Here is a 14696-nt window from a genome sequence, read left to right as displayed (position 1 = left end):
GTACAAGATACAGACAGTTCTCGACTTACAATGGTTCAACTTAGGATTTTTTTTACTTCATGATAGTGTGAAAACAAAACACGTGCAGTAGGAAACTTTATTTCCAGTATCCATACAACCATTCTGGTTTTTCAATTTCAGTTCAGTATTTGATAAATTACATGAGATATCCAAGACTTTATTATAAAATAGGCTTTGTGTTAAATGATTTTGCCCAACTATAGGCTAATGTTGAGTGTTCCCAGCATATTTAAGGCAGGCTAGGCTAAGCTTTGATGTTCAGTAGCTTAGGTGTGTCAAATATATTTTTGACTTATAATATTTTTAACCTACAAGGGGCTTATTGGGCTGAGGATCGGTATGTATCGCAAATCAGTTTCACAGCTAAGAAACTGTGAGAAAGGAAGAAGGCCAGAAAGCAGGTCCATCAGTACATCCCATGGTGACAGCAAATATAAACACTACCTATAGGTTATTACCTCAAATATTCCACAGTAAAGGTAAGTTAGGCAATGTAAGAATTATCCCTACCCACATTTACACCTTTGCTCCTTCCGTGGGTACCGTGTGTGTATACACACACATATTTATCTATCTAAAAATCATATGCTTGTCCTATCACTGGTTAATACTGCAATACTTACCTAGGCCAAGAGATTCATCATTAACACTACTATAATAGAGAAATAGTTCCGACTGAGAAGACTGTTCTTGTCATATCCAACTGGATCATAGTTGTTTTTAATTTTTTTATAAGGCTGAGTTGTACTAGGCACAAAAGAAGTATCAGCTCTGTGGTTTTCTCACTAATTTAGATTGTATTTATCAACAACCTTTAATTAACAGTGTCTTTTGCAATAATATTTGCCCACTGGAGGACATGTTTAATTAAAACTAGCTAATATAACCCATAAACCTGCAACCAGGCACATATGAATAGCTGTATGCCCCAGTACACTCAAAGCAAATGAATTACTAAACGGTGTTTTGTTTTCACATCTTCATAAAGTGAAAAAATCCTAACTTGAACCAATGTAAGTCGAGCACTGTCTGTATCTTATACTGTATCTAAACTTTTTTTTTAGAAAATTCTTTATATCCTCCTTTTTACATTCTACTTCAGACCCTCATCTAGCAAAATACTTTTTTTTTTTTTTTTTTTTTTTTTGAGACGGAGTCTCGCTCTGTAGCCCAGGCTGGGGTGCAGTGGCCGGTTCTCCGCTCACTGCAAGCTCCGCCTCCCGGGTTTACGCCATTCTCCTGCCTCAGCCTTCCCGAGTAGCTGGGACTACAAGCGCCCGCCACCGCGCCCGGCTAGTTTTTTGTATTTTTTAGTAGAGACGGGGTTTCACCGTGTTCGCCAGGATGGTCTCGAGCTCCTGACCTCGTGATCCGCCCGTCTCGGCCTCCCAAAGTGCTGGGATTACAGGCTTGAGCCACCGCGCCCGGCCCAAAATACATTTATATTGTTTATCTAATACTAATATCCTTGTGAGATCCATTGTGGAATACCCCCTTTCACTTCAGGATACTGTCTCAAAGTGCATATAACTCGACTTAGATGAGTCATGTAAGGGTACTGTATTAATCCCTGCACTAAATATTAATAAAGTTTAATTTCTTAAGAGCATACACTCTGGAGTCAGACTTCGAGGGTTCAAGTACCTGCTACTTAGTAACTTTTAGCAAGTTACTCAACTTCTCTTCTGCGTTCTTCCATGTTTTTCATATGTTAACAGGAAATAATAACATCTATCTCACATTATAAAGATTAAATAAGTTAATAGTAAAGTGCTTAGAATAATGTCTTGCACACAGAAAACCATTCCGTGTGTGTACACACACATAAACAGAAGTCTACACGTAAATAGAAGTTCTACCGTATTTTCCCAGCACCTAATTGTATTAGAAAGCATGCACCCCTCTTTGGAGAACACCACCCAAGGACTCGCTTTCTGTACTTTACTGGGGAGAACAAAAACTGTCAAAGAACATCTTTAGTTTATAATCTACACTTACCTATTTTCTGCCCAAGGACAAAAATACAAAGGGAGAACAAACAAGGTTTATTTTCCCTTTATTCTCTTGAAATGAAAGAACAGATCAATACCTTTATTAGCTCAATGGGACATTTTAAGTTTAATCTTGACCACTAACATAATGATTACTTAAATAAATTCCCATTCTTGGTATTCAGGATTCTGATCTCATTTGAATTATATCAGTGTAGTAAATGCCAAACTCTAAACAATAGTAAACCTAACAATGGACTTCGGACCATGGCATTCACATGAAATGGAGTAGCCTCCTCAGAAACAAAACCCTTGTTTCTTAGCATAGTTGCTGAGTCGAGCTTAGCATTGCAAAATCATTTTCAAGATTCTGATAATCACCCCTGAAAATAACAATCACTTTTTACATGGGCATTTTAACGTCCTAAGAGTAAGTCATTCCAAACTTGTGTTTAGGTGTTTGTTTATTTCAATATCACAAATATTTCAGGGTTCCCATCTAGATATATACAATTCCATGCCCAAGTAAAACACTGAAGGCATTCCAGAATATATTCCTTATGATTTAAACAAATGTTATGATCCACTATTTCCCATAATGAAGTCATTCTAGCCTGATAGTTATTCTACCCTTCTCCCTCATGTCTGTTAATGTCCTGAATTTATTCTTAAAGTCTAAATTTAATTTCATCCATAATTATTTCTCTAGAAATAACTCTCCATCACTTCTTTAAATTCCATGCTGTGCCTCTACTTTTATAATATTAAATCAATCTTTATCCTGTATTATTTAGTAAAATGTATCATTTCCCCTATTAGATTATGAATTACTGGAGAGTAAGTAGGACCCCACATTTAATTAACCATTTTTCCTATATAATGGTTTCTCAATAAATACTTGTGGAGTTAAAGCTTATTTTCCTCCAAATTGAATGGCACTATTCAATAAGGTTTTTATTGATTTTTTGTTGTTGTTGCAGAGATTACAATATATTACAGTTATAAATACTATTACTTAAATATATTAATTTTCCAACTATAGATCACTAGCTATTACTAGTAGTGGTTGAGATTATTTGGTGTTGCTCCATTGACTGTAATTTTAACCTAATATCTATTTCTAAATGATAAACAGCCCAACTTATTTAGATGTTAGTAATGCTAAAGATCAATGAAGTGTACAAGCGACTTTTCCAGAATATCATATGAGCAAAATAAACATAGACATACACCCACAGGCACACACAAGTAATATACAATCTGAAATAAGCTATCTTACACACTTGCTATCTGCATTTGCTCAAGGTTGGATATTCCAGGAGGAAGTGTGTGGAGGACAAGCTATGAAGCCCATAAACATGAAATCGTTAATCCAGAAAATCCCAGACTGCAAAAGTCAGGCTACAAGTGGGAGAATGAAAGGGAAGATTTAAAATCAAAGGCAAGAAACTGATACAGCAAATAATCTATTGCAATAGATAGGGTAAGGGGTAACAGTGTTCTAAATTAAGGAGTGAAATGAAATTTAAAGAGAGATAGATGGTAATTCATTTAGAAAGTAAATGAATGGTATCTGAAGGATGGAGGCAAGCAGGTCAATGAGGGAGAAGTGTGTAGGCAAAAATTATGTTCTGGTATCTGTAATGGGCACGCAAATACATGTGCTGTCTGTCATTTACTCAAGTAAAGAACACAGGAAAAAGTCAAGGTTGGCCAAGAAGAGGAGGTATGAAGTTGAGATATGGACATGGCAAATCTCTAAGATGTCTGTAGGATATCCAAGTGGAAGAGTCCAGTGGCCATTTGGTCTAACAGTCGGGAACAGAGACAGGTGACACACCCAGTGCCAGAAAGCACAGGTCGGGCTAGTTCATGAGCCTGATTTCTTTCTCTATAATCATGATTCTCAGTCTGCCTTTGTATTATGTGTCCATTTTTCATATAATTGCATATTATTTCTTTTAATGGAAATTTATAGTTTAGTCTACGGCATGAATTTTTGCCATTTTCCTCCAAAAGACTGCATCCTAGAAAAGAGGGATTATGTTCTGTTCACATTTCCTATCTCCAGTACCAGTACAGTCACACAATGTTCAAGTTGGTCCAATTTGGTGATCCTTATGGAGCCCAGAGCCAAAATAATCAGTATAGTAATATCCAAGATACATAAGCCCAGCAGTACATTGCTAAAGCACTAACAATATTTTTACTTTTTGGCTCAGCAATAGACATAGAGATGTATCTTCTATGATGTACCTCAAAGTAAGCAGAGACGTAATTAAAGAGTTAAATATAACAAAATTCATCACACACTTTAATTTCTAAATTTGCTGCTTTGTGACCAACGTACATGTAATAGACTGTTTCTAGTCTTCTAAATGTAATAAAAATTTTAGGGGCTTATATATAAGGATTATAATCAAAATTTTAATTATTCATTGGCTCAGGAAAATAACACCAATGATAATAATATGCCCCCAAACAATATCACTACATTATTTCAGGAAACCCTCAGTATATGCCTGGCTGTTTTTGGATTTCACTTATCAAATTTAAGTTCAAGTGTTGCTTTCTGCCTCAATAATCAAGCACTGTAAGGAGAGCAAACGTTAAGATTTAAATTCCCTCCACAATACATCTGAAATGCTGTCATATTTGTAAATACCAACCTAAACAACTTCCCAATTCTCACAGACAGGGGCTGTGTCGCAAGACCCAAGTCCAGAGCCTGTGAGAACAGGACAAACGTAGCTTCTGAAGATTTACGCTTCCTGCTGCCGCTTACCGGTTCTTTTCCTTCCAGTTCCCACTACAAGACGTGGGTTGACAAAATGAGAAAGTAGAAGGGAACCATCCATCATAAAACAATGGCCATTATGAGCCAATCAGTTTCTCTACATTTATATAATCCATAGTGGCCTTTCTACTTTATCATAGGCCCAAGATTTAATGAATACCAGGAGTGACTCACAGTAAATAAATGTATCCTTAAGTGATTATTTTTAATATCAGGCTGCCTTGACGTCAACAAGATTCAAAATCCCAACTAGCCAGCTGCTATGGTTTGAATGTTTCCCCCCCAATTCTTGTTGAAAATGGCCACTTTGGGGGTAATTAAGAGGTAGAGCCTTTTGGGAAGTGCTGAAGTCATGAGGACTCTGCCCCCATGAATGGATTCAAGCCTTTTAAAAGGGCTAAGGTAATTAGCTGAGGTTCTTTTTGCTCTTCTGCCTTCTACTGTGCTAGGAGGCAGCAAGAGGGCCCCCACCACACACCAAATGCAAGTGGCTTGATCTTAGATTTCCCAGCCTCCAGAAATGTAAGAAATAAATTTCTGTTCTTTATATATGACCCAGTCTCAGTATTTTGCTAGAGCAGCGCAACGGTCTAAGACAACCAGATTAGTTTTGGCACTGTGGATACAAAAAACTAGCATACATGTACATTATCACTTTATTTCTAGAGGTATATTATCAAGTGAACATCAAAAATCATTTTCACATAAATTATCTGAAAAAATATTATGTCTCTGAAAATCAATCAGGAACAACAAAAATGGCAACATTTAACATATGTCTATGACTGTAAAATATTTACTATCCTAGGAAATCTGTAAATCCATGATGATTTCCATGGAACAGGCTTCTACCAAGTAGTAATTTAAGGGGTTTTAAATTGTCTATGACATACTATAGTACAAGGAAAAAATGCAAGCCCACTTCAGAAAAGGTAGTTTCCCTGAAACTTCAGGAACAGACATGTTTTATCTCTCAAAGATCCTTAACTTAACCATTTATATGAGGAGAACAAATACATCACATTCCCAACATGCAGATTATAGAAAAACTTTTAACGTTAGAAACTTTTGCCGGTTAAGACAAAGTTACTGCAAATAGTATGTACACAGGTTTGAATGCTTAGAGGCTAAAAGAACAATTATCAAATTAATAAATTTAATAAACCTAATTTAAACTTATAGACATAACATAGCACACTAAACCTTGAAAATCACAATCACAGTACAAAAATACCTCCTGAGTAAAAATCTCAGGCACATTTTTCCCCCAAAAATTGAAATCTTTTTTATCTTAATAAAGGTTACACTAAGTTATTAAAACATTCACGTACAGAAACATGTAAAGTAGAAAAATATCACAAAAACCTATCCTCCAGAAAATAACTGCTATTAAGATTCTGGTTTGCTTTTTCAAATAATTCTCCAACTTGGATCCTGTATTTTCTGTATCTTGACTTTTCTTTTTTCACTTAATAATATAGCATAGACACTTAAAGCACAGCATTATGCATAGAGATATAATGTATTTAACGTCATATTCCAACTCACTTTTTAAAATGGTCCATAAGCATTCTTTCACCCCAGCATGACTATGCATGTGGCATTCCCTCTCCTGAAATAGTCTGCCACCATTAAGCACCTGGAGGAGCCTCATCGTCTACAACAGTTCAAATGTCATTCTCTACTTTAACTTCGCAGGACCTTTGGCCAATGCCACCCGCATTCTGCTCCCTTACCACTTCATTTATGTCTTCTATAAAAATCTGTCTAGTCAAATAAATTGGCTTGGAATTTCCCAAATGCCTTCTGTGCTTCAATATAGTGCTCCTCGGTCGCTGCCCTTCAATTTCACTGTCTCACTTCTGACCCCAGCCAGCCAGCCTCGTTAGTGACAACCTCCTTAGAGCAGCCTTCTCTGAGCCTATCACCAGGACCCTCCTCTCTGTCCTTTCAGCGCCCCCTGTTTTATTAATATTAACTTATTCATCTGCATTCACCAAAAAACTGGCAGTTTTTTGAGCCCAAAGACCATGACTTAATCACTTCGATTTTCCCAGAACAATGTCTGGCTCAGAGAAGACCCTCAATAAATGCTAGGTATAGACAGAGCCGGATCCACTGTCGGATGAACCAGTGGAAAAAAAATAAATGTAAACCCTAAACCGTAATGTATCTGTAGGTCCTCAAAGACAGGGTATCTTGTTCCAATGTTGATTTGGCATTTATATTGACCATGTTCCAAGCTGGCACTGATCAGCACCAGAGGTTAAGGTTTATCTGCAAAAAACCCATGGAGAACAATTTCCATAGCTTCTTAAAAAAACTTCCAAAAAATTCATAAAACAGCATTTAGAATTTCACCCTTTACATGCTCAGATACATAACTCAAGAGAGTGAATATACATTAAGGTCTGAACACTAAATGATTCATGTGTCCAATGCTGTGTCATTGAAAGAGTGTTGAAAATGGTTCATTAAGGGAATAGGTATTATTCAATTAATAGAAATCACTTTATCAGATGGAGTTTCACAAACAGTAGTTCTCTCTTGTCCCAGAAGCTGGAAGTGTACCATCAGCATTAATTCCACACTACACTGTTGTCTACTCACAGCTATTACAGAGGGGTATGTCCTGTTCGTTTCCTCCAGTTCATTCTATTAACTGACACAAGCATGAAAACTTCTTAGGATTGATTGCAGTGCTACATTAGCTTGAAACAGGGCTGGCTTTAAACTTGTATGCTCCATTATGCTAAGTAGAAATACTGTTTTTCAGTATCCTGAAAGCAGTAGACTTCTAAATGGTCTACTTCAGACATTGTTAAGTACTTGAAATAGACTCTAATCTCAAACACAGAAATTAAAATTTTTCTTTCATTACCTCAAAGCCGACAGTGAAAAACAATATTTGAGATTTTATTTCATATACTTTATTGATGTTATGAGTCAATAATGATGTGAACACGTTCTGAGAAATGCATTGTCAGATGATTTCCTCATTGTGCAAACATCAAAGAGTACACTTACACAAACCTAGATGGCATATCTTACTGTATACCTAGGCTATATGGTATAGCATATTATTCCTATGCTACAAACCTGTTCCTCACGCTACTGTACTAAGTACTATAAGCAATTGTCACACAATGGTAAATATTTGTATTTCTAAACAACGAAAAGATACAGCAAAAATATAGTACTATAATCTTATGGGACCACCATCATATATGCAGTCCATCATTGACTGAAATCACTATGCAGCACATGACTGCACTTTATTTTATTTCATTTACAAGCTTGGAGACAACAAAGTATTAGTTTCAGGTTAATCATCATCAACTAGACTATGAACTACTCAAAGACAGGGTCTATAATCTGGTCATCTTTGTATCTATTGCATATTAAGTATACAGGCCATATGGAGCATAAAGAATCAATATACAAAGATTTCCACCAGTCATGTTTGAGTAATGAGCCTGTCTATGTTCATAATGTAATTTTCTGTTTACAAGACACATATATTCCCCTGAGTTCTGCAGGTATGGCTGAGTACATTCCTAACAGGCTGCCCACCTATAAATATCAACTGTAAACTCCTAAACTCACAGCAAAATATAAAAGTTAACTATCTGAAGCGCTGAAGACTGATCGAAAACAGGCGGATTCTGAAAGAAAGCTATGACTTCAGCAAAGGAAATACCCTGGGGTGAATTTACTCATTTTAGAGCTTTTGGCCTTAGTGGCAGAGATTGAGAAAACTATAGCGCTGAAAAGTGAGGGAGGAATACTAGAAAAGACAGTCAGAGTTGCAGATCACCAAATACTATGTATAAAATCTTCCAAAATCTCTGGCTGGCCCCTGAATCATATGACAGAAATTAAACACAAAAAGGCAAACTAAGGAAAGAAATGAACTGAGACTTGAACTCCTGCCCAATAGACACACAGTTTATACCCTAAATCCAACCAAGTTAATTAGCTGCTAAAACAAAAATATCAACATTCTTCCAAAGAAAGAAACAGAATCCAAGGTTTCTACAATGTACATTCACAATAGCCAGCATACAATCCAAAATTACTTAAGATGCAGAGGACTAAAGCAATATGACTCTTCATCAAGATAAAAGACTCCCAGTGCAAAATAAATCTAAGAAGGCCAAGATTTAGAAGACTCAGAAATTAGTAGACAGAGATGTTCAAGGACCTATTTAACCATACTCAGTGACAGAGGAAAATAATACTTGCAATGAATTAAAAAATAGAAAATTCCAACAGAGAAAAAAATATTTTTACACACATACATGTGTATATGATTCCAACATAAATTCTGAAACAGATGATTACAATTCCTGATATAAAAAAAATTACTTGGTGGGTCAACAGCAAAATGAAGATAGAAATGAATCATGAATTTAAGATACAGCAGTAAAAGTTATAAAATCTGAAGGACAGGGAAAAAATAAAACAGAGCCACAGAAACCTTTGTGAGAGTGACAAAAGGCTGAACATATGCGTAACAGAAATCTCAAAAGAATGAGAGGAGAAAGGATCAGAAAAATGATGGAAGTAGTAACTGAAATATTATGATAAAATGTATAAGTCCTTTTAAAAACAAATTTTTCACAAAAGATGTCATAGGAAATCTGTCTAGTGTCATATCAAAGATACTGAATTCATCATCAAACTCCAGGCCCAGATTGCTTCACTGGTGAATTCTATCAAATATTTACAAATAAGTAACACCAATCTGATACATGTTCTCTGAGAAAATGGAAAGAAACACTTATCCAGTCATTTTATGAAACCAGCATAACACTAACACTAAAATCTGACAAAAATATTACTCTAAAAAATGTACAGGTCAGGCTGGGAGTGCTGGCTCCTGCCTGTAATCCCAGCACTTTGGGAGGTAGAGACAGGCAAATCACACGAGGCCAGCCTGGTCAACATGGAGAAACCTCATCTCTACCAAAAATACAAATGTTAGCCAGGCGTGGTGGTGCATGCCTGTAATCCCAGCTACTCGGGAGACTGGGGCATGAGAATCACTTGAACCGAGGAGGCGGAGGTTGCAGTAAGTCAAGATTGCGTGACTGCACTACAGCCTGGGCAACAGAGCAAGACTCTGTCTCAAAAAAAAAGGTACAGGTCAGTATCACTCATTAACATAAGATGCAACTGAATCCAGCACTATATGAAACAGATAATATATCACTATTAAGTAGGGTTTAACCCAAGAATACAAAGAAGGTTTTAGTTTTAAAAATCAATCATTAAAATCTACCATATAAACAGTGTAGAGAAACACCTTGTGTTTATTTCAATAGATGTAGAAAAAGCATTGAAAAAAATTTACCACCCACTGAGGATCAGAACTCTGAGTAAAATTGAAGTAGAAGGGAACTTCCTCTACCCAACAAATGAAATCTACCAAAAAAACCTTGTAACTAATATTGCTCTTAATGCTAAAATAACTGCATGTTTTCCTCCTTGACTAGAAACAGGAATAATTTCTACTCTGCTCATTTGCCTTCAGCATTATACTGGAGATATTAGCCAAAATAATGCAAGTAAAATAATAAGATGCATAGAAACTGGAAAGGGAGAAGTAAACTGTTTAAGCAAATGATATAATGATGTGTATGACAAATCCTAAGAAATCTACAAAACAACTTACTAGAATAAATGAATTTAAATTTAGCAAGGTAGCAGAAGTCATGGTTAGTATACAAAATTTTATATTAGAAAAAAGCTGGAAAATAGAAATTTTAAAATACTCAATTTACGATAGTGTCAAAAAAAACACAAAATATTTAGGAATAAGTTTAACAAAAGATATACAAAACTCCTACCTTAAAAAGTACAAAATGCTGTTGATAGAAATTAAATGAAAGACTCAATATCGTTAAGATGTCAAATCTCCCACAAATTGCTCAACAGATGCAATGCAATTGCAATTCTAATCCCAGCAGATGGCTTTGTAGTAATTAACAAAGAAATTCTTAAATTTATATGTAATTGTAAAGGATCTAAAATATCTAAGTAATCCTGAAAAAGAAGGACAAAGGCGAAGGAACTATATTACCTAAACTCATGTCTCACTATGTGAAAACCTATAGTAATCAAGACAGTGTGGTACTGGCATAAGGATCCATAAATAGATTAAAAGAAGTGAACTGAAAGCTTAGAAATATACCCCCATTTATATGCTCACCTGATTTTCTCATCAAAGGCACCAAAAGAATCAGTGGAGAGAAACATCTTTCAACAAATAGTGCAAGAAAAACTAGATAACCATATGGGAAAAAAGATGAACTTGAGCCTCTCTCTCATACCATATACAAAAATGCATTTGAGATACATCATAGACCTAAAAGTAAAACCTACAATAACACTTTTAGAGAAAATACAGAAGAGTATCTTTATAACTTATAAAGAACTCTTAACATTTCCTTGAAGTTGGCAAAGATTTCAAGATTCAAATACATGAATAGCCAGTAAGGATATGAAAAATTGCACAAAATCATCAATCATAAGGGAAATGCAACTTCATACCACAGGAGGATACCAATATACCATCAAAATAGCTAAAATAAAAAAAGCTGACAGCACCAAATACTGATGGGGGTATGAGGCCGCCACAACCACAACCTGCATACATTGTTTGTAGAAATGTTACAAAGTATAAGTGTTTTGGAAAAAAGTATGATAATTTCTTGTAATACTAAATACACAACAATTTTCAGTACTGGGTATTTAATAAAGAGTTACAAACATATCTGGTTATGAAACAACTTGTACAAATAGCAAAGACATGGAATCAACTCAAATCCCTATCAATGACAGGCTGGATAAAGAAAATGTGGTACATATACACTATGGAATACTATGCAGCCCTAAAGAGGAACGAGATCATGTCCTTTGCAGGGACATGGATGGAGCTGGAAGCCATTATCCTCAGAAAACTAACACAGGAACAGAAAAGCAAACATCACATATTCTCACTTATAAGTGGGAGCTAAACAATGAGAACACATGGACACAAGGAGGGGAACACCACACACTGGGGCCTGTCGTGGGAGCGGGGGGAGGGAGAGCAACAGGAATAACAGCTAATGCATGTGGGGCTTAATACCCAGGGGATGGGGCAAACCACCATGGCACACATTTCCCTATGTAACAAACCTGCAAGTCCTACACATGTATCCCGGAACTTAAAACAAAATACAACGTTAAAAAAAAAAAAAAAAAAAAAAAAAAACGTGTATAAAAGTGTTCACAGCAATTTAATTTATAATAACCGAAAAATTAAAAGTGCCTGGACATACGGATAAACAACAATGATATACTCAGGTAACAGATTATTATTCATCAATAAAAAGAAATGAACTCCTAATATACACAACAGCATGCAAGAATCATGTACATGAACATTCAGAAGAAAAACAAACGAAAAATAGGATTTAAATAAAATATAAACAATGATATTGTGGGACCTTTATGTACCAAGCATTTAACACAGATTATCTCATTTAATTTTAAATCATCCAACCTCATATTACAAATGCGGAAACTAAAGTGGAAAAAAGCTGACCAGGTTTGCCAAAGACACACTGCTAGTTTGACTCAAAAGGATAGATTTTCAGGAATCTGTAACTCACACTAAAGTTAAAGGGAAAAGACAGAATGACTAAATTTACTAAGTGTTTAATTAACTTTAAAAGTGTGTGTAGGGGGATGCTAAGAGGAAACATCTCTAAAAACACCAAATGGGATACAAATTAAACACCTGCTCCCCTTTGATTCAGGTTAAAATATCAGCAGTGTAGACCTCACTGTCTTACCTTAGGGAACTGTTTTACAGGAATTAACACTTTCTGTCCCAGCTTCATGTTCTTATTAATCACCACATCGATGTACTTTTCTTCATCCTTGCCTTCTCCTTTTTGAAACTTTTCTATTTCTGTGGAGGCAAAAAGATAACCATGAAGTGTATGACTCAGAAATGCAGGGGTTGGTGTTCTGGTTAGCTCTGTTGTGGCATGAAATCAACTACTACTGAAGTATGGACTATTAAATTGAGGCAACTGTTTTCAAGTACATTTCCTGTTTTATCAATGATTCTTCATAAATGGAATAGATGCATGTATCATGGCTCTACAAAGTCAAATCTCAACTGCTCATACCAACAGAGGAGAACAATAGACCAGATAACAAACACAAAAATACGTTACTTCGGGTCTTCTGGATCCCTAGATAAGGCTGATCAAATAAAGAAGAAAAGCCATAAGTATTCACAGTTCAATGATGCAAAGCGCTGAAACATCCCTATTTATCAATCTTGCCTGGCTTTTCAAGGCTTCTACAACTAAGAACTGATTCTATGATGGCATTAAACACCCTACACAACCTTCCAGTAGCCTACCTCCCCAGTCAAATCTTCCCTCCTTGCATATGACACATATCAACTATATGTCAAGGTCTTTACTAATGCTCTTTGCTCTAATTGTTACGATGATTTCATCTTCATCTCCTTTCGAGACTCAACCACATTAAATCTCATTTTCTGTGCAAGTGTTTCCTCAATGGGGCGGCAAGAACGGAAGAATCAATCACTCTCACCTTGATACTCACAAAGCACTTTACGTGCAACTCTACTACCACCCTTAGACGGAAAAAAAAAATGTGCTACCTCTCCCATTAGAACATACATTTCTCTCAGGTAAAATCTATTTATTCACTCATAAACATCTTCAACTAAGCAAGTTCCAGATCCTAGAAAATTTTAGCATAAAGTTTAATTCACCCTACGGCGCATAGTATTTGGTTGTACAAGAGATACAAAATTAGGCGCTTGCATGACTGATGAATGAATGAGTACGTGAACTGTTACCTCTAGGGACCAACCAATAGACACCCAGGTTCAGAAAAGGATAAACAGCAGTCTGGAGAAGGTATCAAAGACAGCATCAGTTGTACAAAGGAATACACATATTTATCCATTTTGTGTAAGCTACGAACACTTAAGAATGTTCATATGACACATATCAACTATATGCTAATGTCTTTACTAATGCTCTTTGCTCTACTCGTTATGATGATTTCATCTTAACATTTAAGATGGCACATATTAATATGCCATCCCTGGACAAGATAACTCACATTCATTACATAATTCAATCCTCAAAACAGATGACAAAGAGGAGTTTCAAAGAGGTGACTTCACAATAAATGGCAAAGGTAAGATTCACCCTCAGGTTTGTTCGACTCCAAAGACAAGGTGCCTGTACAGTCTCTCCCACCACTTTGTATGTCATATCGAACAAAAAGTAAGAGAGATGTTTACAGTATCTTGGGATAAATGAAAGATTTATTTAAAGCTGGAAGCTTCGGGCCTGAAGCAGCCAATGGGCTTCATAATTCCACTGAGGAGCTTTCACTCCATCATGCTATGCAGCCTCCCATTTCTAACTAAATTATTGTCTATTAAACAAAGGTTTTGAATGAGCAACAAAGAATTATTACAATTTAAAGGACACTAAATGGGACATAAATATTCTAAGATTCTCACTCAGATCTGCTAATAACTGTCTTTGCCATTAGAAAAAGGTACATCAGTTAGGATGCGGGTTCTTCATGTTTAAAATGAGAAAAGGGAACTAGAATATCCAACGATTTGGTTCTAAAACCTTAGGATCTTGTGTGACTTACAAATGCTGACAAAGCCTCTCACTCCTTGATGAAACTTTGGTCACTAATAGTAAGCAAGGTGCTTTCCTGAGTTCTGTGAGTCATTATAGCAAATTATCAAACCTGAGGGAGGCTCCTGGAACCTCCAAATTTGTAGTCAGGCAGAAACCTGGGTAGCCTGGTTATTATACTGTGGC

At 36.0% G+C, this 14696-nt stretch overlaps 1 protein-coding gene across 9 annotated transcripts in view; it reads right to left on the bottom strand.

Annotated features, from left to right (window-relative positions):
* KHDRBS3 (KH RNA binding domain containing, signal transduction associated 3) overlaps window positions 1–14696 on the bottom strand; it is a 205786-nt gene that overhangs the window by 119046 nt on the left and 72044 nt on the right. For 8 of the 9 annotated variants that reach the window (XM_009213635.4, XM_009213641.4, XM_009213634.4 and 5 more), the window contains exon 2: window positions 12654–12772. In XM_009213635.4, the coding sequence (XP_009211899.1) occupies window positions 12654–12772 (119 nt within the window). Of the gene's footprint in view, window positions 1–12653; window positions 12773–14696 lie in introns of those variants that run through there. The other variant, XM_017962336.3, reaches the window with a different exon arrangement.

Source organism: Papio anubis, chromosome 8, assembly GCF_008728515.1.
Source record: "Papio anubis isolate 15944 chromosome 8, Panubis1.0, whole genome shotgun sequence".
Taxonomy (NCBI): Eukaryota; Metazoa; Chordata; class Mammalia; order Primates; family Cercopithecidae; genus Papio; species Papio anubis.
The sequence above is the reverse complement of the archived record's forward strand: the minus strand, read 5'-3'. Positions and strand labels throughout refer to the sequence as shown.